This window comes from Ambystoma mexicanum, chromosome 7q, assembly GCF_040938575.1.
Source record: "Ambystoma mexicanum isolate Mex_15411 chromosome 7q, UKY_AmexF1_1, whole genome shotgun sequence".
Classification (NCBI taxonomy): domain Eukaryota; kingdom Metazoa; phylum Chordata; class Amphibia; order Caudata; family Ambystomatidae; genus Ambystoma; species Ambystoma mexicanum.
The window spans coordinates 169,841,227-169,868,297 of NC_090941.1; the positions used below are offsets into that span (position 1 = coordinate 169,841,227).

At 43.9% G+C, this 27,071-nt stretch overlaps 1 protein-coding gene across 9 annotated transcripts in view; it reads left to right on the plus strand.

Annotated features, from left to right (window-relative positions):
- Positions 1–27,071, plus strand: part of DOCK9 (dedicator of cytokinesis 9) — a 2,709,375-nt gene that overhangs the window by 1,066,232 nt on the left and 1,616,072 nt on the right. For all 9 annotated transcript variants that reach the window (XM_069639825.1, XM_069639823.1, XM_069639827.1 and 6 more), the window contains exon 9: positions 1,924–1,991. In XM_069639825.1, the coding sequence (XP_069495926.1) occupies positions 1,924–1,991 (68 nt within the window). The remainder of the gene's footprint in view (positions 1–1,923; positions 1,992–27,071) is intronic.

A 27,071-nucleotide genomic window follows, 5' to 3' on the forward strand; every position in this document is an offset into this window, starting at 1 on the left:
AGCTTACCATCCAGGGACTGGATTCCCAACTGCAACTGCGTGAACATGACTTTAATGTCCTGAAAGGCGGCTGCCGGGTCCGGACCCATCTCCGCGGCGTGTGACCCCGCATTTTCATTCATTGCAACACAGTCCTTAGGCCGTACGGGTGCCTCGAAGTTCAGCTTAGCCTGATTTTTGCCCCCTTTTCCAGACTTAGACATGGGTGGCGTGGTAGGAGTGATCCAGACACGGTGTCACTTACGCACAGCAGGGGAGACCAGGTCAGACCCCCACACCGGGCCGTAAGGCAAGGGCCTCTGGCGTGGGTACGAAAAAAAAAAAAAGGAAATAGTCCTTCCCCCAAAGCTGCCCCGCGCCCGATTCCGGGGGGGGGGGGGGGAACAGGTCGTATGCACCAGAAGGCAAATATATTTCCAAGGGGCAGCCAGCAGGAGTTCTCAGGGAGCCAGGGGCAGTCGCATCTCAAGCGCCGCAGATATGATAACGCCCCCCAGCTGCAGCCCCCAACAGCCCCACCGCTGATCTCCAACGCAGGATCCTGTCACCGGGTGCACAAAAGCCAGGAAGTCCAGGCACCCTTCAATCCGAGCTGTCAGCACTCTCCACCAGACAGCAGGGCCAAGAGCCCCCAGCACATCTCCGCAGAACACGGCTTGAGGGGAACTGCGCAGGACCTACACTCCTCCTTTCTGCTCACACAGCGTCCACACAAACTCTGGAGGCCACCCTGATCTGCCTCCCGAGCTGCGCCGCGAGGCCCCGAGTCAATCCTCTCCTCAAGGTCCAGTGTACCGCAGCAGCCATCCCCGAGGGGCCAAGGCACTGAGGAGTCCCGCGCCGCTCAGTCTATCCCACAGGACAAGCCGCCAGTTCCCGCCTCACCTTCCCGGCTCGGCGGCTCGTAGTGCACGGCATCCGACAGGAGAGGGAGGCCGCCGCAGCACTCGGGATGCGTGCCCGTGGCTCGGGCATAGGGCCCCACTGCCCTACATCCGTCCACCCGCAGCCCTCGCCGGCCCGGCTCACCTGGCCCTCGCAGCAATCTGCGGGCACTCCCCCGCCAGCACCGTTGGTCCGCGGGAGGAGTACCGGGCGGCCACGGCACCTCCCCTCTGCCGACACCACTCCAAAACGCCTCACCCTCGAGGGTCCACCGCACGCTTCCTCCAGCAGGCTCGGACCCCCGGGCGCTCCCTCACACAGGCAAGCACCGTTCACCGGCGATGGGGTCGGAGCACCGCGCCTCCCCCTCGTCACTGCACCAGGCCTCAGCCGCCGCTTCGCAGCTGCAGCTCCCTCTCGATTCGGCTCTGTTTTCTGCCCGGAGGCACCTTCCTCGACCCTCAGCACTATTAGGCAGAGACCCCCGCAGGGGGCTTCCTCCTTACATCACGGAGAACGCCGGATTGATGACAGGATGTTCGGGGTGTGAGGGAGCTTCACGGGCTTGCGGCCATCTTGGTCAGGCTCACGAGCGCCCCCTTCCCATATTTATTTTTAATTTGGGTTCTAGCTCTTTCAAATGTTGGCATTGGATCAGACAATTCCTTAGGTAGGTTTTCAAATGTTGTGTTGTTTTTTTAAAGTACTTTGTTTCGCATGAACGGTAGACTAAAACCCAAAATATGTTGTATTCGTTGAATATTGAGCCTTTGGAATTTTATTGATACAAGGGTTCGCTAAGAATCAATTAAGACAAGTTGCTATTGTGTTTTGATGCAGCTGCACTTCAAACGTGCTCTTCTCCTCTCCCCACACAAGGATGCGTGGAAGGAGTATTTTTTGTTTTTACTTGCAAAGGCCAAATATTTTACAGTTCCTCTCTGGTGTTGGGTGGTGACAGCTGTTCTGAACGTGTGCATGATTTTAGGTAACACTGCTTAGCAAATAGCTCCCTAACGACTTGCTTTGTAATTACAGATGATGAACAAAACAAATTGGACAGCTCTTCGTCCAGCTTGGATGGTTATCCATCGGAAATGGCGAAGGTACGTGGCAAGGGTTTTGCACGCCTCGGGCCTGGTGGAGGAGGTGCATATTGATTTGCTCAATGGGACCTGCAATCTTGTATGCTAATGCTGTATGCTGGCAGATTGGCTCTTATGCCTCGTGTACTTGCTAGATGTGAAGCTCTGCCTCAAACTGCTTTTAGTGATAAGTGATAGCCGAGTATTTGCATACAGTCATGGAGTTAAAATAGACCACTGCTACAATTGGAGCCTTAATGATCTGAAACAGTACTGGTCTGTCCAGTGTTGATCAAAGATAAACCTTTCATGCCTTTACAAGCTTGATCTCTTATTAGACATGTCCGACATGGATTAGAAGGCCTAAAATAGCTGTTTTCGTTTTTGAGGACTGTTGTACACATTTTCTAGAAGAGACAACAATGTGTGTGTGATTAGTCGTTTGAGAACGCATTTAAAAAAATGCTCATATTGTGTGATAGTAGGTAGCAAGATTTACGGTGAAGTTTTCGATCTGTCCCATTGTCCCTATGCAGTCTATTTCACTGTTGTGCCACCACATCAGCATGGAGCACATGTATGAACGGTTTGTCTCCTTGCTTCCTTAGCTTTGCAGATCATGTTTACCACTGGTGTGTATAAATTAAATGGGGCCCTCTTATGGGTACTTGTATAGTGCACATCTCCTACTGGTATTACCTTGTAACACTGCGAGCTGTCTAGATTGTGCATTCCTTCCTGAGTTTTCGTGGAAACCAGAATTGGGGTTTGTGACACATCCAGGGGGCTCATCACATCTTTGGGACTAGGAAGGTGAGCCTGCTATGCCTAACACCCGCTAGGGGACAGGGTATGCAGGATCCCTTTGCAGGTGACGTCTCTCCTCCTCCCCTTAGGGGATAGAAAACCCCCAGAGGAGAATTTAAGACCCCCCCCTCCCTCCCCCAGAGACTTACATTTTTATAGGCAACATGTGAGCTAAAGTGCGTGGTAACAGTATGACCCATGTAAAGGCTAGCTCGGCTTCTGACTCAAACTTCATTCAGCCCCTGTATAAAACAGGAGGAAGAAGAAAAGAATAGCCTCCTAGAAGGCACGTCGTATAAGGAGCCAATCGCAGCAGAGCATCTGCAAAGCGTGCAGAGTTTTAAAATGTTACAGCACTAAGAGAGGTGTAGTCCACTGGAAAGAGAAAACTCGAGACAAGCCCTACCCCGTACTGTGGTCCTGGCAGGTCGAGCCAGGTCTCGCAAATTTGGGAAATGGAACCATCCGGCTACACACCAGGAATGAAAGCCCAGAACTTCGGAGGGTTGAGGACAGGCCCAAAGAGAAGCCGCCCACCGGCCCTCCACTCAAAAGACCGGTAGGGAAAGGAAGTCCGCAGCCGGAGCAGATCCCAAGGGACGACACACGTCGGTGGCTCTGCAGAGAGAGAACGGCCGGAGAGACTCTGCAACCCTTCCGAGAAGTGACACCCATTACCAGCAGGTGCCTTGTGGCTTGCTACAGCAGAACAGGAGGCGGCCGGCAGAGCAGAGAAACAGAAGCCCATGAGTCGGGAAGGCCCTGAGAAACCCTGGGGTGTGGAGATAGGGAAAGCCAAGCCCCAGAGCGGGGAGCTCACAGAGACCCCAAGGTCGGGAGAAGGAGAGGGAGAAGCCCCAGAGAGGGGAAGGATCAGCAAAACTCCAGGTGGGCAGAGGAATAGGCCTTGGAGGAACAATCTGAAAAGTCGCAGAGTGGGGAGAGAAGCCGAAACAACACCTATATTGGGAATAAACAGAGGCCCCATGGTGGGGGAAAAGCAAGAGACAAGCCCCTGCACTGCAGAGAGATCTTAGAAACTGCACACTGGGGAGCGAAATCGAGACAAGTCCCAGAGTTTGGAAAACACCAGGAAGCCACAGAGTCGTGAGAGAAAAAAGACGAAAGCCCCAGAGTGGGAAGAGAGGAAGAGACGAGCCCCACTGTGGGGAAAGATACATAGTGAGAAAAGCCCTGGAGAGGGGGTGAGGGGTATTAAGAAGCTCCACAGTGGGGAGAAAGAAACTGAAAGGATCCCCGATTGGGGAAGCAAAACAGAGGAGAGCCTCGCCGAAGGGAGAAAGATTGTGAGAAATACCATTTAAAGGAGAAACCAGAGAGACCTGGCTGGACCCCAGGGAAGGCAATGTTGTAGTACACGATACGTATGTTTGGGTTTATGGTAAAGAGACACAGGGGTGGAGGACAGAAACAAGCAGCCATCCCTTTCATTGCGCAAAGCCAAAACGTATGTCTTGGTTGTTTGTTTTCCTTTGGAGTCATATGACTAGAAAGTAGGTCAGAAAAGGTTTCTGGACAGTAGATCTCATTTATGTTCCACCATCTTGAAACCCTGACAAGCTCTTGTTCCCTTTGTTTGTACATAGTAGAGCTTAGTACCCTAGAGTTGGGAAAAGATTCAGTTTTTTCCGAGATAATAAAACATCTACCAATCATGCTTCATTGTCATTTTCCTGATTCATTTTGCAGAGGTGTATTGTGACTTTAGTTTAGAGCACTGTTCTACCTTCATGTCAGTTCAATAAGATTTATAAATGTACATTGCACCAAAGAGGCAAAAGTATGTAAGATCCCAGGATGTTTTATCACCTTGCATGCCAGAGGGGCCACATTTGAAGATATGTGCTTCAAGTGTCCATGCTGTAACCAAGCTGTACATAATTAAATGGCTTTACAGTCCTCTTAATATATGCTCTTTCTAAAACCCTGGGAAAGTACCACATATATATTTTAAATGGGTAGCAGCCTTCAAGTGAACTTTCATTCATTATTCATATCCAGGAACCTCCTCAATTACTTTTGTTTTTTCTAAATCGCTTATGACTTTTAAAGTGACTTTGCTGTATGTCCTCAATGAACAGACCTTTTTTGGCTTCCCAACTCATGGATAGTATCTCTACAAATGCAGAAATGACCCTGGGATCACTTCCATTTAATGTTGACACCATGCAGAGCAACAGGGTAGCCGTTCTACCCCAAGTTCCTAGGACACAGAAGACGTTGATCTGGTGGTTGCACCATGAGGTATTTTTCATTTGCCTTTTAAAAGGCTATTTTATTATTCTGGAGATGGGCATGTTCCATTTTATTTTGCTTGTGGTCGGTGGCTGGTGTGACGAATCCCGAGATGTCATCACTTCTCCCTGAGGAGGAGCCCCTTCCCATGAGGCCTGGGTGGTAAGGACGCTACCTGATAGTCCCACTGGGGGAGCTATTCAGTAGGAGGATCCCATAGGAAGAGGACTCCCCTCTGGGTGACAAGGGAGGACATCCCAGGAGAAAGCAGTATGCACACCCCCACCCATGCCCTATAAACCCTGTAGATCCCTCTTCCGACAGACTCCCATAGAGAGAGTAGACCCAGGTACTTCTGTGAGGTTAGTCTCTTACCAAACGTACTGTGGCAACGAAGATCATTGAGAGCCCTGATGGTTTGCCTGACCCCAAGTACTGGTATGGGTCAGTGGACGAAGTGAGCAGTGCTCCTCTACTTTTTGTAAACAAGTTTTACTGTTCCTATACTTCTATTTTAAATGGAAATCATTCCGTAATGGTTTTGTTTTAAAATAAAAGTGTAGGAAGAAGTTAACTTGCACTTTCAGCGCACTACACTGAATGTTCCCTTAAACGGCAGGTGCATGTGTTTGGGGGTTTTGTATTGTGTGTGTGTGTGGGGGGGGGGCTGGTGATGGGGTTTGTGGGGCCAGCAGGGAACATAGTTCCACTACTTCTTTTCGTACACTTTGACCACTGGACGAGGTGGCCCATAGGAGAAATAAGGTTTCACATGACAGCCACTACTCCAGGTGCGGAAGTTGCACCAGGGTGGAGCCTGCATAACAAAAGCGAAACTGTGTGTAGAGGACGAGCAGGAAGCAATCTCCCTGCCATTCCTGAATAACTGTGTGGTGGCGAGGCCATGGGAAGCGAAACGCATACCAGAGCAGGCGATGAGCCAAGAGAGAAGGAACGCTGGTGCTGCCGCAAGGACGCCCGATCCCAGGAAGAACCGTAGAGCTACCGGATCCCAACAGGTACCGGGAAGTTCGGGAGGTCCAGTACGGACACGAGGCAGGCAGTAAGGTGGTCCTGCATCAGAGGACCACTTCCTCCGTCCAGTGGCCAAACGAAAACAGACCACCAGAGACTGAGAGATGCACGGGTCAAGGACCCACATCAAGGAGCAAGACCTATTCCTCATACCAGTACTTGATGAGAAAGTAAGTCAAGTGAGCTGAACCAGGAAGCGAGGCACCTGCCAGAGTTATACTTGCCAGGAGAGTGAGCCAAGTGGACCGAACAGTGAGAGAAGCCAGTGTCGGGGGATCCTTCTAACATTTGAGAACTGTGTATTCAGAGCTACATGAGGGGTGGACGCGGGGAAGGGAGTAATTCCTCTTGGAAGTACTGAACTGTGAAACTAAACAGAGAGATACCAGGGCAAGAGATTAATTTCCCCTGGTTGTGTGCAAATGTGAAATAAGCTGGAGAGGAGGCCAGGGGGTGGGAGACCCAACCCCCTCCCCCCGATCTCCCCCTCACACCTGATGTGAACTGTGAGAAAGTATCTGGGGAAGGGAGTCATTCCCCTGGTTGTGTGGAAGTGTCAAGATACTAGAAAGGAGGCATTCTCCCAGTAAGCAAGATCCAGAGAAGGGAGAAATTCCCCCAGGAAGAAGCCTATACTTGGGAACGAACATCTACTCTCAGTCCAGAAAAAGGGAGTTATTCATCTGGACCAAGAAGATCTACTTTTTCTTTAGTTTAGTATTAGGTGTAAGGGATAGAAGTAGGCTTTTTGACACACGACAATGGACTAATGATTTACACTGACATTCTGACAGAGCCATTAGTCTTGTAGTTGAGGTAGGGAAACTCCTCTTAGAGTTGGGGAAAGTTAGGTTTTCTCTTTATTTTTCTCATACAATAATAGTTTATAACAACTAGTATGTCACCTGTGTATGAGTCTCCTCCTTCTGCACCCTTACACTGGACTTGAGGATTCTCACCCCATTGAGTGGACCTGCGTAGGAAAGAGCGATCCTTCCTTGAAGCCACGCTGACTTGCGGTTTAATACTGCAGCTTGAAACCTGGGGTGAATTCCACATACGAAAAGCATTAATCATGGACTCTTCCTGGCAAAAAGTGGAGAACTCGTTTTTGGAAGGATGAACAACTGTAGCCGTGGGTAACAAGAGGCACAAAGAGTGTTCAGAGAAGACTGAGAAAAGGTGTGGGTGCAAAAAGTGGAGTAAAACTGAGGCAGGTTAAAGAGGAAATCGGCATACATCCACGGAAAAGCAAGATATAAGCAGGAATAAGAGGCATTCAAATGCAACTGCTCAAGGTAGTGGGCACACTGCATTGCAGCATGATTATTTTCAGCCCAGCTTCCCCCTGACAGGGTTACTTGTATGCAGGAAATCGCGATCCAAAAGGAGCTGCACTGGGTATTCTTGCACCATCTTGGAATGACATCCCCTTTACCAGTGTGTCTGTGGATGCAAGGTGGGAGAGTATGAACAGGAGGCCTAACCGGAAGTGCCTCAAAAACGTATTTGAATGTTCTGTCCCTCATTTGCATGCATGTGAAGACAATGTGCAAACCCATTCCAAGGTGGTGCCAGCCTGCATGTTCTGGGGCCCCTATGAGAGAAGGCCTGAAGCATTCTTAATCACCTGACATGGATTGGCTGGCACTCTGAAGGGCCCATGTGAGCTATTTCAAGAAGCAAGTGAAACCCTCATTTACTACTGTCTACAGTGGGTTAAGGGCACTGCTCAGGCCCTAAAGATTGCCTGCTTCCATTTTCTGGTAGTGCGAGGAGCCAGGAATGAGACATGGGCACAGAGGGCTCATGGATTTAGCTATAAACAATTATTGACCAAAAAGGGGTTGAAAATTCCTCACCATCCCTATTCCAGGAGGTTTTTCCCTACCTCAACCAAAACAAATGGGTCTGTTATTTGTCAAGATGTTGAAAAAAAATGTCTTGTGTCTGTAATCCTATTCTGGCCCCCGCACTCTAAAACTTATTCCAAGGTGTAAAGGGTATTGTTTTCAAATCCAACCAAAATATTCTACTGCAACAAAAAGGTTCCAAGTAGACAATGTTCATAGTTCTCAGGGAAAATAATTCCCTTCCCCAGCTTTAACATACAACTCCGAATCTTAAGGGCATGACTCTTCCTATGGATTCTTTATATCATCAGTATGGATTTCAAAGGTATGGCTCTTCCTTAAGATTCTCACAGTTCACAAACTTAAGCGCAAGTATCCTCCTTGAGTTTCTTAGCACTTATACAATACGCTTTTATTTTCACTCCGTACTCTCTTGCCGGGACTTTCATACATTTTCTTGTAAGAATTTATCTTCACCAGGTATGCTCTCCTTCCAGCACTTTCATTTGTTTCCTTTTTTATACATTTACTTGTAAGTATTTGCTCCTTAAGTTCCTGAAACTCCTAAAGACCTTCCTTTTCTCTCTCCCTCTCCCCTGCTAACCTCCTCTCTCCTCGCTTCTTTCCCTCCTTCTTTCTCCTCCCCACCCAGCTCAGATGGCTGACTGGTTGCCTGTTGCACGTCCAGAGCCATACAGGTCCCAGGCTCCCCTGCTAGTCCTGCACTTGCTTCCAGGCCTCTGCACTTTGCTTGGCACTACTGCATTATGCTCCATGAGAGGGGCAACAACTCTGCACTTAACCCTGACCCCTGCTGGACTGGGCACACGGGTCCCCCCTCCCTCACACTTCCTATCTCTGCGCACTTAACAACTTTGAATGTACTAGGCCTAGCAAGTCTGTCTGTCTGGTCCTCCCTTGTCTACCCTCCCTAGCAAGGCCAAGTACTGTAGTTTATTGTATTGTACGTTCCTTTCCCTCTCAACCCGCCCCTTCTCTCCTCACTCTTTGTCACACACTTACACTAGTAGATATGCCTCTTACCTAGTATGCTATTCATTGTTTGATCATTTCGGAATCTTCAAGGCCTAAGAATCACGACTGTAATCCCTTGTTCCCTTACCGCCTTGAAGCGCTTTGAATAAGCATGTTTCCTTTGATCCATAAAGTGACTTTGGCCCAGTGTTGGCTTATCGTTCCTATTTTTATTGCATTAATTTCAACAATGGTTCTCTTTCTTACAACAGGGGTTTTCCCCTTATCCTTGTTCATTGTTATTTACTGAGGTTTCTCTTCCTTTAAGTGTGGGTTCAGCAACCCCTCTGTGTTACATCTTGCAGGTATACCAACCTTCTCATTACTTTCGGTTCACTCTCTTGAGCAGCGCACACTTTCAGGCAACCTGGTAACCCTGTTTACTTCTGTGGGCTTACCAGGTGCAGTTAGTATTTCCCGCACTTCTCCGGTCTCTTTCGTCTCTGGTTGCTGGGTCATCATGCGCCCTGTCAACCGTTGTGCCTTTGTCGACTCAGTACATGGTTCCCGCTGGCTCTCGCAAACGGGGGATGAGCAGTCTGCCTTGTCGCTTCATTCGCTGCTGTTTGGCTGCGCTCCGACACCATCTCCCAGAGCGTTCACTTCCCCGCTATGCCGGTTGCATTTCGTGCAGGGCGCTGTGTCTTCCAGCCTCTGCAGCTCTACCGACCCCTCATCTACTGCAGCAGCAGTTTTCAAGTTCCCAGACTGATTGGAGTGTTTGCAAAGACTAGACTGCTCTGTGGGCTTGCCGGTCTTCGTGATCCCCATTGCTCGATTTCTCTCTTCCTTGCTTCAGTGGTGATCGTGTCATCCCTTACATGCTGTTAAGGAAATTGGTATACGATCCTTTTGGGAGTGATGATTACTTCTCCTTGCCTCTTCCTCGTTTCAGTGATTGGTATATTCTTTGTGTCATGTTGGGGAGTGTTTAAAGTAGGTCTGGCACGCGGTTGAGAGCGAATATCACAATATGCCACCCCCACGGTCAGGAGCAGGCAGTGGCTGCTGTCCCCTGGCCACATGGGAAGAGGCTACCCCAGGAAAAGCAGTGATGACATCCTCAGATTCATCACAGTAGCAACTTTCATTTTTTTTATTATTCTGTTTATACGTTTTCAGAAAGCAGTTAGGAGACTTCATTAACACATAAACATTTTTACTGTTACATAACTCCAACCCCTCAACTCGCCACCACCCGTCCCCCCCAAGAACCCCTGATGAGATCCCTGGGTGACAGTCTCATGGGTTGGCGGCCCTAAACGAACCAAGATCAGAACATGTCTAAGAGCTTCTGGTGCTGTGGGCACAACTGTACTTTTTAATCTTCCGTAAGAAATGGGAGTACTTCCAATCGGTGGCAAAATGTGGGTCCTCATTATTCATGGCATATGATGCCCATTCTAGGGCCACAAATTCCCAAACCTTACGAAGCCAGTCTTGAGAAATGGGATTTCTGCTCCTTTCCATCATTGTGCTATAAGCAGCATAGCAGAAAAAGTAAGCACCACACAAACTTTTCTTTGGGCTCTAGTCGTGAGCTTTGGGACCCCCGGTCCAATCCTAGCAACAATTTCTGTGTAGGAGTTTTCGCTTCGTCCCCAAAGGCTAAGACCTGCACATCCTTGGTTTCCATCCAGAAGTGCGCTATCCTGGGGCATCTCCACCAAACGTGAGACCATGAAGCCCATTCACCTGCACCCTCTCCAGCATGCCTGCGAGGAGTCAGGAAAGGTCTTGTGGAGTCTGACCGGGGTATAATGCCATCTGAAATGTAATTTATTCCAGATTCCGTGCAGCTGCAACGGTTTAACCAACTTGGGTACTAGCCTCCACAATTTTTTTCAGTTATCCCTGGGTATTTCCCTCCCTGGGGATTTCTCCTACCTCTCCATGTACGGCCAGGTCGCCCGTGGGACGTACTTGTCCAAGATTTTACAGAGGCCCGATATGTGCCCCTAGACCCATCCTGTGTGGTGAGAAACCTTTCCAAGGTTGTAAGCTGGTGTAGTGCCACTTCCTTGACTTCCGGGTTTGAGAGTCAGTGTCTGATCTGTGAATATCGCAGCCTTTCCTTTTCATCCTCCCTGAAGCACTGCTTGCACTCCATAAAGGATCGGATTGCAGGCCTCTGAAACATGTCTGTGGCACTCCCCACCCCCATTTGCCCTTGACTCTATTCCTGGTGAGAAATGCACATTTTGGAAAATGGGCTTAAAGTGGGACGGGAAAGAGGTGATACCATATTTCCTGCTCAGCCTACCCAGGTGTCTGCTACTAATTTCGTAATGGAACTCCGGTACATATGCCAGGATCTGTCTGGACGCGGAAGCTTGAGAATGTCCTTCAGCAACATTAATTTTAATGGTTGCCCTGTGGGGCATACATGGACACACATCCTGCACCAGAGCTCCCTCACACAGGCTCCCTACCTCGCGTGTCATTCCTATATTCTGTGATAGCATTGGACTCTTAGTGGATTCATGACTCTGTGATGGCAGCTGGGCTTTTGCTGCATGACAGATTCGTCTTTTCTTCTTTTCTTTCCCTGACCTGGCATAGACGATACATTTGTTTCTGTAAACATTTGATACTCATTTGATACTCATTAGAAGACCAAATAGAATTTATTTGTCTAAATATTGACATCTTAATTTGTGCCTTCCTGTTTCGATGTGTCCCCAACATTTGGTACTATTACTACCCGTCTTAATTCTGGTGAGTTATTGCAAATGCAATGTAGGCCCCTTGTTCTGCTACATGATTAGATGATCCCTTTACAAAGTGCAAAGCTGATTCCATGATTGTGAGATGAGGATCTGTTCCTCAAGATTGCCCTGGCCTTATTCCTGCATAGTTCTTCTTCCGGTACATAAAATACATGAGGGCACATGTATCAGGAGATACACAAAGATTTTCTCTGGAGCATATTAGGCGATTACGGGAGCATCTAAGATTTACACCAGCAGATTTGCATGGGCGCATCTATTCACAGGGCATCAATGAAGTTCTCTGCTGCGATTGGACACAACATATATTTTTTTAAGCATGTCTTGGAAGGTATCCGTAGATTTCAGCTAATCTAATTTCAATTTAAATCTTCGAATGTATTCTTCTTCGAATTGGTTAGGTAAGTAGGTACATTCTGAAACATAGATGGGGTGGGTCAAGGGATAGGATAAGGTAGGGTTAAGTGGAGGAGTGCCGGGGGGGGTCTACCGCTGCATAAAAACAATTCTAAGAAAACGTATTCACGGCTATCCATCTTGAAATGCTCAAGGCAAAACCTTTGTGTGCCAGTGCAGATTTGTGCGACTATGCTTTAAAGAGGCTGATGTCAACCTGAGAGATTCTGGGGTTCTTCTTAACTTTCTCTATAGGTAATCGTTTTGAATTGAGGCCAGGTGATTTAAACTCTCCTCTCGACTTGTGACTTGTTGAGCATGAGACAGTTGTCTACAGATATCCTTCTGTGTTTGTATGAGAAAGAAAACAACATTGTACCAAAAAAACACCAATGAACACATTCTCATTGGTGTTCTCTTATTCAAGAATAACCCTTCTCTTATGTTTACTGGACCAGAAAATCAACATATTAGGTCCCTTTTTTTATAGGCATTCGTGTTAAGTCTATGCTGAATATTTTATTTTTTTCAGGTGGTGTGATTTTTATTTCATGCACATTCTCAACTTATTGGAGTTGGTTACTGTTGGGGAGATTTTTGTGCAAACCTCTGTCGAAAAGAGTTCTAACCAAAAGGAAAGAGACGTTCCAGTGGTAGCTGTGGCAAACTAGTCAGGCTAACTCAAGTGAGGGAGGACGTTCTTGCAGTGAATTAGTTATTCCCAGTAAACACCTCCAAAGAATACAATACAATGGTGTACTGAAACTTATACACCTTTTATAAGTTCACACATAAAATATATTTTCAGTCAAAATAGGTACTTGGGTTAAACATAAAAAAAGTGAAGTATAGTGTATATGTATAGAAACAGTAATGGTCAATTAAGACCCAACCTACTCCTGGGACCGATATGAAAGTCCACTGTCTTGTGATAGATACTATAGACACATGCTCTAAGGGTTGAGCGAGAAGGGAACCCTAAACAATAGAAACATACATTGAGAACTTCATCATCAGCAGCAAAAATGTCACAGAAAGTACCCATTAGATTCCTCCTCCACTGTAGCGCATAGTAATATGGACATAAATGCAAGATCTGGAGTTTTAGAGCTCCTACAGGGAAGACACAGTTACAATGTCCAGCAAAGCCTAGAAGGCTTACAAAGTTAAGCATGCATTTAGTCTGACACTACCTAGACCCATGATGTCCTACTGCCCTGTAAGGAAGGAAAACACTTGTAGAATGGTGCTATTCAACAGTCACAAATGTAATCAACCAATTTAAACATGTCCAGAACAGCTAAACATCCAAGTGTTTGGTGGAGCAAGGACAGGATTATGAAGGGGACCTAGGAAAATGTAACGGTTGAGGTAAGTATTTTAAAAGTCACTGGAAGATTTTTCAGAGTTGTCGGTATGGTGTCCCATAGGAATAAAAGGGACAAAGTCTGAAATCAGACCTATGGTTATGGTAAAAAGCCACGTACGACCAAGATTTCCCCACAGGGGTGGAAATGGCAGAAACCTACCCAAGGGGACCCCATAGATGACCCTCGAGAGCAGTTCTAGTATCTGGAACGCGACCCAGTGTCCCCAGGAAGGAACGGCCAGTGTTTGTCAACTGCAAAATGTGGTTGAAGGGGACCTGCAGAATCCAGGCACTGCGAGGACCCTTGAGGGTAAGTATCTCAAATACCCGACCAACCAATGGCCCAAACATGGCTCAGGACAAGCATAATAACCTGGAGTACAAGTTTTCCTTTGCAGGTCGAGTTAAGGACCTGGTCACACAAGGATTTTAACTGCAGACCAATGACGACCCCAGACCAATGACGACCCCAGCGATGCACACAAATTATGAAACAAACCATCCATGAGTGTAAATAATGGCAAATATGGCTCTAGGAAGTTTGGGGAGCCCTGCCAATCGAAGTCCAATTGCTTTGTGGACAGGACTGAGCAGCCACCAAGCAAAAAACTGTTCCACAACTTAGGCGATGATGGAAGTAACCCAGGATGGCCATCAGCAGAGGCAGGGAGTGGTGCCCCACGGATTGGCATGATTTAACCGTGATGACATTGACCGTAACGGAAATGACCGAAGGATAAATGTCTGTATATACAACTTGATCGCATGGAATGCAGTGCCATTAAAAATGTATTTTCATGACTGTGGCAGAGTGGAAATTAATGTATATATAAAAAAGAATACCGTGATAGATGAAATAAACAGACCTCCTTCTCAGAGAAAACACGATTTAGGAAATGACAATGCTACAGTACATAATCGCGCAATTCACATATAACAGAAACGCAGCCTATGAGAAAACGGTTGCACTGACAAACGAAGAAAACGTCCAGTAACGGTCATTTCTAAAAGTGAAAGAAGTAGAGCTGAAATGTTGGAATTCATAGGTGAATTGTGACAAGAGTGTGACAGGCAAGCCACAGAACCTCTAGATTTACCTGTATGATTAAAAAGGAATTTAATTTCCTTAGGATTTGTTTGGGTTAATGGAAAGCATGACACAATTTAAATATATGGACTTTATATTTGTTTTAAGAGACTAACTGGTGGATTTCATTTGTATAGTAGAGTTGAAAATTGTGAACAATGGAAAAGACGATTTATATATTGTCAAATTAGGGGAAGGAACAAATGAAACACAATGGATTTATTTACAATTTGGAAAGAATTAGAAGTGAAAACAAATAGTATAAATGTGTAGAGTATTAAAAAGACTGTGGAGGACGAGCAAGCACAACGGGCGAGTATGTGGATTACACTAGAGAGCATAATCATGAACCCGATATAGCAAAAATAGAGGTGAAAGAAAAGATACATAATTTGAAAAGCAAAACAAGAACAGAAGCAGGTACGAGTGGAGAAATGTTAAGGCAAATGCCAGGAGAACTGCCGCCACATTTGGCCAGTGAGATACCTTGCTGAAAATTACTGAAAAGGCAAGTAATGTATCAAAGAAATGAAGAAAACGGGATACCAAAAATTCCGAAAAGGTTGTTAAAATTAAAATTCCAGAGAGATTAAAGGTAACATTGCAAGGAGCTAAATGTATGTATTTTGATAGTGAAACTGAAGAAAACTGATATAATATTTATGCAACAGAGCAAAATATTCAAGACTAGCATTAAGAACTGGATGTTGGATAGAATATTCAAGTGTTGTCCCAAGCCGTTCAAACATCTATACAGTGTACACAACGAGGTAGATGCCGAATTCTTCCCATTAGTATACATATTGAGCGAAAAACGTGAAAAAATATATTGGGATATATTCACAAAATTAAAGGAAGGCTTGCCGGAAACATGCAATACAACAAAAACATGTAGCATGGTCTTTGAACGGGCTGCAATAAAGGCGATAAACCAGGTCTTCCCTACATATGAAAAAAAGGGATGCTATTTCCATTATTCACAAGCATTGTGGCATAACATGCAAAAACATGGATTGCAAAAGAAATCTAGCACGGACAGCGAATTCCAACATCACATACGAAATCCATTCCTAGGGAACATGTAGTTACAGCATACGTAACGATTGTAAACCGTAGTTACTATCAACAAAAACGATAAGGAAATGGGCAATTATCTGAACTATTATGAGGAAACCTGGCTTGGACCGCAAACACATTTTGTTCGTAAGGTTCCAAAAATTTAAATTGAACTGTGGAATTGTTACAACGTAATAACTGTCTCACCCAAGACAAAATACACGTTGGAGGGGTGGCATAATGGACTGAAAGTAGCAATGAGCCACTCGAAGCCCTCTCTGTGGAAGTTCATAAGTGTACTACAAACGGAGCAGGGAATGCAAGACAGTTAATTCAGCAAATAAGTGGGGAAAAAAAGCACATTAAAAAAAAACAAATGTTTACTAAACATTAAAAAGCTACAAGAAATTGCTGAAAAATGTGATACCCTTAGTTTAAGTGATTACTTGAATGAGCATGTTGTTCAATGTGAACTTTGTAACATTATAAGAAATACTAAAAACATTTCTATGTATATAGTTATTAGAGTCAACACATACCATAACCTGGAAATTTGCAATTAAGTGATTTTTTTTGTAAAAAATTAATACAAATTGAGCCATTATTTATTTCATAATTTAACAGATTTGTGGAATAAAAATCAATTGATAAATTGTCAAAGTGACTAAATAAAGCCCTTTTGGGGCATTTGACAGTAAATCTCTAAAACATGTGATGAAATCGAAAATAAAATAATGAATGGAAAAAATAACGAAAAGTACATAACTAAAAAATGTAGACTTCATGGTTTTACAAATCCAGTGTAAATAGTTGGGCAACGACAATCAAAATACCAAGGAAAATCCATTAAACCAAATGAGCAGAAAACAAAAAACGATGAGACCACCAAGGCAAATCCATGAAAAACGCCCAAAAAATCCTCAAAAATCGATGCTTTGGCATCCGTAAACTGAAAAATATTTCAAATACATTGAAGTTCAGCAACACAACGCATGAAAGTCCACCGACACAAATCCATGAGAGACGGCCAAAAAATCCCAAAAGTTTGATCCATTGCCGTCCGAAAAAGGACAAATATTGAAAATCCAAGAAAGCCCTCTAGCACAACCAATCACATGGATAAGAACTGAAGAAAATGGCAGATAAGAACTTTTTACGTCACAATGGAAAAAACCCATAGACTCTGGCGACACCCAATGGACAAATATTACAACTCATGTTTATATTTCATATATGTTTATATGTTAATAGGCTAAAATGTATAGTAGGTCAAATGGTACATGTAAAAGTAGGTCAAAACTTCCATACCATCAAATACATTCGATCAAATTGGCCAAACCAATGCCCCACAAACCTTCTGCAGCGGCTTCTTAACTCTAGACACACGGCCACGCAGTAAAATAGGAAAGCAGCAGTACAACTGCCCAGATTCCAGCATGGAGTTCATAGCTCATCTGAAGTGGAAACTGAAGACAATCAAGAAAGAAAGTCAAACAGCTAAAAGATATGGGGCTCAAGCACAGCCATTGCTGCCAAACCTGGTCCAAAAGTGCCACTGCTTCATGGCAAAATCCTCAAACCAGTTAGTAAATCTGGTCCACCCACCCAGTGTGTATAATGGCCTTTCTAGTTTTGGAACTGGTCTAAGCCAGTGTGAGTTGCAAAAGAGGGCTGGGATTAATCTGAGCCATTAATTGCACAACCACCAAGGTTTTGAAGTGGAGCCCCCCCCCTTGGTCATTGAGGTCGTGGGAGAGGTCTTGGGGGGAGTGGGGGGGAGGAAGTGGTGACACAGCTCACCAAAGACACCATAGTGATAGTGGGGTGCTGCGAGCTTGCCAAGAGACCAATGACTCATATTTTATACAGGTTCAGTCTCCCAGGAGAGTAAAAGCAATATAATATTTAAAAAAATTGTCCCACTGCATCCAATATTAGTAATTTGCCAAATGAGGAAGAGTGAGTGGGTTTCTTACCTGGCAGCAGGGTTTGGTCACGGTCTGCAAGAAACCTTGTCCCAATTTGTTTTATTATCGAACTATGTAGTGCAGGTTAGCATAGGCCAATCTCAACCACAGAGCATCAAAACCTAGTTACTAAGCATGCGATTTACAGTGTATTGTGGACACCCTTACACCATTATTTTGGAATTTTATTTTAAATTCCATGCCTCTGCCTCCTTGTCTTTCTCCTCCTGGCCTCTCCCTCTTCTTTCTTCAGTCATTAGTTGCTCTGGCGCCGCTTTTCTTTTTTCCCCTTCATTATCTTGCACATGTTCTGCCACCCTCCTTTTGCTTTTTCTCTTATTTTCTCACTGTCACTCTTACACTCTTGCCTTTCTCATCCCCTCAAATTCTGCTATTTCCTTCTTGTCACACATGTAGATTTGTGTCTCCTTTTTCCGTCTTGGTGTGCCTCTCCTCTTTCTACTGTTCTTTCCTTTGCCTCCTGTTTCTCCTCTCCATCCCTCTTATTCTGTCTGTATTCTTTTTATTTTGCCCCCTCTCATACATTTTCTCTCGTCTTTCTACAACTGTATCACTTGGCTCTCACTCTTGATCTGCGTCTTCTTCCTTGTCTCCCCTTTGTTATCTTTGTTCTACCTCGCCTTTGTTCCATTTTCCCCTTCCAGAATGTGCTTTTTTCAGTTTCTCACATTCTACCTGTTTTCTTCCTGTACTATGTCTTCTCTTGCCACCTGCTGTTCTTTCACTCCTTTAATTGTTGCCTCCTCTTTCCATCTTCTGCCATTTTTCACGCCAGCTTTCTTCCTGTCCTGTCTCTATTTGTATTTCCCTCTCATTTTGTTTCCCCCCTCTACTTGCCTGTCCTTGTGCCATCTCTTCCTCTTTTTACCCGGTTTATCTCTCCCTCCAATTCTGCATTTTCACCCTTCCTTTTCCTTTTCATTGTCTTGTCTAACCTTCCTGTTCGGTGTCGCTGTTTTCCCTTTTCTTGATCTCGCCCTCTTTTCTTCCTCCTTTCCTCTCATGCTTCCTGCCCTTCCATTGTGCCTCTCACCTCCCAGGTCTCTCTAATTCACCTTTGTTTCTCTCCTTCCTCTCGCACTAGTCCTCTGAAAATGGCAGACCAACTATTCCTGGTGTAAGGGAGCAGGTACAGGCCACTGTGCTGTCTCTGTATCTGTGCTCGGACACCAAAGACAAAGGAAATAAAAACAGCATGGATGCTTTTCCCTGCTATGTTTATTTTCTGAAATTCGCTCCTCAGCTCTGTGCCTCCCTTCCCTCCTCAAAGAGCCTGGTTAAGAGCCCCTGGGCCAAAGTATGCACTTGCTGCACAGCTGTACTTGCTGAGCGGCTTTTTTTTATTCTCAAGCCTTGGGTTTCTAGCCCCCCATGCATGGCTCCTAACCCCAGCAGGGGGCGTGCCCCACATATTGAAGAACACTCCCCTGGACAAAGAAAGAAAATGAAACAAAATGACAGAGATCAGGACTTAAAATCACTTGGTAACTACAAACTCATCAGATTATTGATTAGTCTTTTGAAAGTGTATGGGAAAATACTTTTTAAATCATTTGGAGAATAGGTTGATGGGTGGAAATATAATTTCGGACCACCAGGTACGTTTTAAAAGGGGATGGGCTTGACAGCCTAGGTTTTCTGCCTTTTTCTCAATTTTAAGTACATTTTTGACCCTTAGAAAAAAATCCTTATATTTAATTGTATAGATTTTAAACCGGATTTCATTATATAGACCTGGGTACACCATTGAAAAAGTTAATTGATTTAGAGTTCCCCTTGATATATCTAGCCCTGTACTGCCACTCTGCAAAAATAACTCAGCAGTTGTTCGATTTGGGCAGGTCAACGAGAGAACAGACATTCCCTACGACGAGCGATTTGGTCAGGGGAGCGTTCTTTTCCCATTATTCTTTCTTATCTACATCAATAATCTGGCGCTAAGAATATCAAAGCGAAAGCTAGACGTTCTGTGCATTGCTAAATGGAAGGTTGGAATATTATATGCAGATGATGTTGTGATCATCTCAAAGACAAAGATGGGCTTGCTAAAGCAGTTGGAAATTGTATAAAAATTTTGCAAGGAAAGAAAACTATCAAATAACCACTCCAAAACGATGATTCTCCTCAGTTACCCCTCTCGTAAGGTCCGGGAAAATGTATACAGAAGGTGACCCTCTTCAGGACGTGAGATTTTGATTGCCTGGGAGTAAGGTTCCAGAAGGATGAAAAGTGGGCCCTTCAACTTGACAAAAATGTATTCATATTGAAAAGATTCTCTGATGCTCTCTGCTCGATGAACGGTCTGCTTGAAAACAGACATCCTTTAACTATTTTAAAGCCCAAGCACTATCCGCAGCCTTGCATGGCAGCGAACTGTGGGGTTGAAGGAGCCAAACTGTTATTAAAGCTGAAAATAAATGTGTCAAGCTATTTCTTTTGACCTACCCATGAGCATGCATATGATCTCATTGTTCATGGAAGTGGGGGTAAAAACAGTTTACTTTGACATTTCCTGCAATCTGCTTTTTTATTGGCTGCAGCTGGAAATATGATAATTTGAAGCACTACAAAGAGTAGGTGTGGGATATTCTTTCCCTAGAGGGAAAGTCAGAAAAATGGTTCAAGCCCATTGGCACTTTAGTTAAGATGAGTAAACCCTGTCTTGTGTAATAAACGTATCCAAATTGCAGATATGATAACCAGGGATATCAAGAGTAAGCTTGACATTTTGTATCTGTAGACCCCAATATTAGATCCTGTAAATCAGTCCATATTCCCAAGCAACATAGCTGTTAAAACTGATCTTGCCCCGGAATTGTACCTTAATGAAATAATCCCAGTTGGTAACAGAGCATTGTACATAACATTTTGATTAAATGTAATCATGTAGGCTGAGTCTTCTGTAGATCTTAATGCACAATTCTGCCCTTTCTTGGTAGAATATGTTGCTCATTTCCTCTTACGTTTGGCAAAGTATTCCTCTGTAAGAAGGAGATGGCCGTTTCCAATTTGTGCGCTCTTGTTGATGCATGCGCCCTATGTAAAATGGCATCTAATGAGGATGCTGTTTTTTGCGGTCTCAAGATTTTTGTCTAGGGCTTGGCAGATTAGTTAGAAATCAGGACACATTAACTTCTGGTTGAAAGTACTTTATTTTAAATGTACCCCATGTTTAGATTTATCGCTTGTAATTCTTTTTAATAGCATAGTCTGTTTGTGAAAGTTTATTTCTAGTGTCTCATGATAATTTGTATGATCTATAATTCATTCTATGATGTTTTTGTGATATACTTTCATGGGTTAGTCCCTGAAATAGTTTTTCTTGATTTGACTTCAAAAATACATTACTATCACAGTGGCTACCAAAAATGTACATTGAGCTACAAATGTATACAATCGGCTTGCACCCCGGGTTAATGTAAAACTAAATTAGAGCTTCTACCAGCCTACTCCCTTAAACCAATGTATGTAGATAAAATCACCCTAGAACCAAAATGGGAACTGAAAAAGCACTCCCCAGTCCTGGAAGCAATATGGGCTACCATCGGGCCATATACTAATAAAGGACTGCAATGGCAGGGGGACTCCAGCAGAATTTCCTTTTGACCTCAAAAATGAGCCACAGAACCTAAACAAAGAGGAAGGAAGCAAAAATAGTAGGGTCCCATAAAACGAAACTGCAGATCCTCCAAACGTGTAATTCTGGCCTAACATTTACGGTCGCCTGGGGGTCGACTATGAAGCCTATCATTTAATTTCAATATTTAATTTTCTTAAATGCTTGTGTTAGTAACGTATCATGACTCCTGCTATGCTGCGCTCTTGGTAATTAATGTTTCGCCAAAGCGCTCTTTGGTTATGTATGGCAAATCCGCTTTGTGGATGATGTCAAATGACTGAAACAGATCTGTGGTCATTTGTACTGAAGTGCAGAAGGGATGCGACGTAACAGTTTGGGCTGTAATGCCCTGTTTGTGTTGCGGCCAAGCTTGATTTGTATATGGCCTTTCCCCTTCTGTAAATGCATGGAAAGCTGAAAATTGATGGTATGGCAGGTTTGCCAGAGCAATGCTAGCGGTTCTTTGTCATTCAAACCATTCCAGCTATCACTCTTCCGTTTTGCTTCGTCGCCCTAAGTGGGAAGGATGGGCCGAGAGTCTGCTTTGCCTACACCCCTAACTTGCATATTACTGATGGCACTGAATGACTCTAAAAAGCATCTGCTTTTGGTTGTGACTGGACAGCCCTTTTTGGGATCAGAGCAGTTCTACTTGTAATATTGTATTTTCACTTCTGTAATGACATGCAAGGCCAGTGCCATTTTAACCACTTTTGGAGCCCTGGGCACCGACATCTTTGGGGCCCCCCCTCCACCAAACCAAAGAAATTAAGTAATCAAGAATATCTGGTCGCACCCCCACCCCCTCATCCTGATCACAACCTATTGTTTGATATGCATGCAATCAGCATTAAAAATAAGTATGTTTACTCCTTTTAAGTCCCCTTACCCTCTTCATTCTTGCTCTAATCAGAATAATAAACAAGTAGCTTTTGAAGGACAACATAAGCAGTCTACAGAGAGGTTACTTCTGTTCAATTATAGATACAGGAGACTTTTTATCAATAGCATCCAAGAAGGTATGTCGCCTGTAGTAATAATTCAGGACCGTAGGTAAAAGGTACATGTAACCCAGAATAGACAGAGCGCTATATAGAGTGCTATATAAATGCTAAATAACATAACAGAGAACTCGCATTAGCTGCCTCACAGAATCCAAAAGTGCTCAAGCATGGAGAGGAGACCAATTGGAAGAAAGGAGAAATCTACACATACCATGGTATATTCGAAGCTACCAGGAAGGTGTCTGTATCCAGACAGACTGGGATAAGAAGTGGGATATGGTTTTCAAATAGTGTTGCCATTAGAGATCAAAGGAACAAGTGCTGTGGTGTGCAATAAATCAATGCTCCCTATTATAGTGGAAGGAACACTATAGCCTGTGAACCTATGAGTGAGGCTTTTATGAAGATCATACCCTGCGAAGGAAATCACTCTGAAGGGCTGACAATTTTGAAAGGTTTAGGGACTGGCAATTTTGAGAGGTTTGGCAATACAAGATTAAATGAGATGCCCAGGATCCCACATTGGTTAAGGAGTGGATTTGTGCCAACTCAGCAATTTCTGCATTTGAACACTTTCTTTTCCAGTTCTTATTATGAACTAAAACAATCTCATTTTATAAAACTGATTTGGAAAGTACACAAATTAGATTACCAAACATGACCATTCATAAAAACAAAATATTATAGAAGGGTATTACGATAAAAAATGGGAATGATTATAACTTCATTCTCTCCATCATAAAGGGAAGTATATAAGTACCTGCATACCAGTCGATGTGATTTAACACATTTAATCTGGGTTTTTCTTTCATATTTTAAAGCTTTAAATACTTCCAAAACAATGGCTTTTGACATTGTCATTTATAAACATGCATAAAAACTTTGGCTTTTACAAAAAAGCAAACCGTTTTTTGTGTCAAACTAGCAGACCTTAATACATGCTTGCCTGTGGCCTACCACATCTGGTCTTCTCTCTTCTGTCTACCACTCCTTCCAGTCAAATTGCCTACATAAGAAGAAAGATCAAGTAATGGGCTAAACAATGCCACTGCATGCAAGAAGGCAAACCTCACATAAGACAGCAAAGTAATGTAAAAGATAATAGCTGATTTGACCACGATCCCTGTATCGTCTTCTGACAAAGCCAGGATACAAGCATGAGCGCTTTTGTGCCACAGTCTTGAATTTGGATACGTATTCGCCTCTTGGACTAATAGTTTATGCTCATCGTTGGAGGTGATTGCCTAGGTTTTACAACACCCCATCTGAACAAACCAATTTCTAGACCTTCACCATACAGACAATATGTTAGTTCTTATAGCAACCCCTATCTGGTGCAGGTACATTGCTGATAATGCACTTGTGCTATAAAACCAAGTAAATATGCAGGTAGGTTTATAAACTTCAAACATAGGAAAGGCTCAGCCAGCTTTGCTGGAATGTACTATACTAATCTTGCATATGAACACATATCTCTGCAAGGAGTGCTTGACACACTGAGCGAACTTCTAAACAATTGTGGCATTCAATTTATCAATATGCATTTCAACTTTAGCTATTGCACATGATGAACATAATGCCACAGAGTTGTGCCTTTGAGCACACAAACTATTTATACCACAGTGAACACAGAAGGCATTACATGATGAATTGATCAAGGCAGCATGTACTTCTCAAAACAGACAGGCAATGGGTTTAGAGCCTCAGCAGCATGCCATAAAATATCCTGACATGTGCTATTTAAGTCTGGTGAACAATGGAATCTTACTTCTTTAGATCAGGCCCCCTGGTGGGGCCCCTGGGCAAGTGCCCCTTTTGCCCTCCCATAAAAACGTCTCTGTGCAAGGCTTAAAACCGATGGGCTTGAGGGTTACTTAAAGCAATGGCAGAGCTTCTTATGTATTCACAGCCTTTTAGCCATCACGTTTTAGAGAAATAGGCACTCTCCCCACCGTCTGTTGTGCATACTGGGACTTCTCGGGAACAATCACTGGAGCAGTGTTTATACAGACCCCTGGTACACCGCTGTCTTGGAATAAAATGCAACGCAATCGAAGTTCGAATGTTGGTTTTTGTAATATTATTCTAACGCCTAACTTGAAGCAGCAGTTTGCCACGAAACTACGGGGCATGGCTCGTGAACGCATTTAAAATACACACCTGCTTTGAATTTCGCCTATAATACAACTGTACTCAAAAGAAATAGACCAGAGGAAGCTTAGTCATGCTATGGTCATACATTGAAAATGCACCTTAGCAACAGTATTTTGCCTTTTGACTCAGTCTTTCCAGGCAGTTACACGTTGCACAATATTTCGTTTTGGTCAAAATTAAGCAAACACTACAGCATGTATTATTTTATGTGGGCAGGAAGTGTGACCTCGCTTCAGAGAAAGCTGCATGCATTTGCTGAAATCCCTACGTTTTGTCCTGACCCGTGAACCCTAAGGGGCCCACATTTATGTTTGTAAAATGATTCTCCCCAGGAAGCGGCTCAGATTGGAGTGGTTTTCTCTGACCATCTGCTCTGCTGGCGATACAGGCGTTTGGGATGTTTTTTCTTTATCAGAAAAGGCACAACTATTTAAAGCCGGCTTGATTTCATGTACCCAAGTGCAAACATAACGAAACGAGTTTCTGGTGAATGACCCTAGGTGTTCCTAAAGGTTAGCTAGCATTCCTTAGTTGAAGCAATAGTAGGACAGGGCAGAAGGCCAGCTGCGGCGAGTTACATCCTGTATATATTTTTGGCCTTGTGTGTTGTCAGGAAGTTCAGAAGCAATGCAAGTGTATTTCAAAAAATAGGTTTTCCCCAACTTTGTTGCAAGTTAGATTGCTCTCTTGGTAAACTGACCTTTAGCAGACAGATGCAAGATTTTTTTTTATGTGCCATTTATAAGGTGCTTATTCAACAAGAAATTGTGTTTCAAAGCGCCCAGCTAAATGTGCTGCTTCAGAAGTACTGCCGCCATTCACTTGTAAAGGGGCCAGATTTTGTGTTTGTGGTGCCAATTAGGCTCCCTTCTGATGGTGCCTTAGCGGTCAGCCTGAAGGCCTTTCCACTGGTGCACCCACGCTCCAGTACATTAACTCCAAATGTTATTTAAATGCAGATTTCCTATTTTCTTCCTCTGCTCTCCCTGATGTCTCCGTTGTTGTTGTCAACCCTCTCCCTCTTGATTGCATGGTCAAGAGAGATCACTGAAAGTGGGTATTCCTGTGTCTTAGCACATCATGTCCATCTCATAAAGAACAGCTGAGCAAGTATTCACAAATAAGTATCTCTCGGGTTTCGTACCGAGGGAAAGTTATGCGTAGGTAGATGTAGTTCCTATGCTTGCCTTTGCATAGCGGTTGCTTCCCTTTAAAATGATAGAATAGGATGCATGTCCAAAAATGTATTCCACTTTTGCTATTTCACTTCCTGGCTCACAGGTACCCCCAGGCACACCTCTAGTAGTATATTAATCTGTTTAATTAAAATAGTATCTTAATTTGATTGATTGTAATAGTATCTGAATTTGCTTATATCTAAAAAGACCCTGTTCCTTACCCTGCACTTCTCCAGATCTTTACTTTGTACACCAGGCAGATTACACCAGGCACTGCACGATCGTTTGCTGCAGATTCTTAGATCTTGGGCATTGCTGTGCTGTGCATTTACTCTTAGCTTCTGTGCACATGCAGTGGCGGACCTTCCATTCAAAGATCTGTGTATGCAGAACCTGTCTGCACAACCCGTCTTCATTTCAAAGCGGTGCATAGTCTCCTCTAACTTTACCTAAATATCTGTCTTTTTAGATCATGGTTCCTCTCTTCAACTAAACCCCATCAGGTGCTTCTTTGAGACACAGGCGGGATCCTAGTAAATTGTGCCTTTTTGAAAGTTACACACAGGATAAAGGCATATGAGCAAAGAAGCTTTAGTTGACAAATCTCATTTCTCCATTCAGACTGCAAGCAAATAAATCAAAATGGAGTGTCTCTAAGGTGCATTAGGCCTAATACCGAATATAGAGATCCAGTCTTTCTTAAATAAATCAATTTATTCTACCTCATTTTAAATGTACTTAGAATTGCTGTTACCATCAACATTATTTAATGTATTCTTTGCCTATTGTTAAGGATTTCAATCAGGAGATCCATTCTGCTCTCGGCCTAGTGTACAGCGCAATGGAAAAACCTATTTGATATATAGATTCAATTATTTGAAAGATGTGCCACTCGTATCAGACCCCTTACTTAAAATACCCCGGGTCACGCTGGACCAGGAATCAGGCTGGTTTGTAAAAGGTATGATTTATTTATTTAAGATCAAACTCACAATATATATTCTAATAGATACAACAGTCACCAATGGGGTGACAGAACACTGAATAATATCTTTAATACACTGGGAATCAATTTATAAACACAAGCAGAATGCAGCAGAGAACACCAAACTTTGAATGGGTCTGGAACCGATAGCACTGTGGTTAACAATTCCCCTGCAACATGTCTCCACCCACCAATAAGCAAATTTAAATAGATGTGAGGAGAAAGCAGATATTCAGAAATAGTACAGATCAAACAGTGTCTCACTTCCCCCTTCTCCCCCTTACACAGAAAGAGAAAAACAAAGTGGGCTATTCAACTGTCAGAATGACTTTTAAAGTGTCTGAGCAAGAACTCTAAATGTGTGGAAAAATGCTTAAATTATTATAAATTACTATGGGAGCCGCTTTGAACAAATGCAAACAATCACAAGCAATGGTTTAATCAGAAGAAAGTAGTTTGGATCTCAAAGGCAAAGTGGGACATTATAGAAAGAGGGTTCAGAAGTTTAAGGCTTTGGCACAATGCATATTTGCTGGCAACTTTTCCTTGC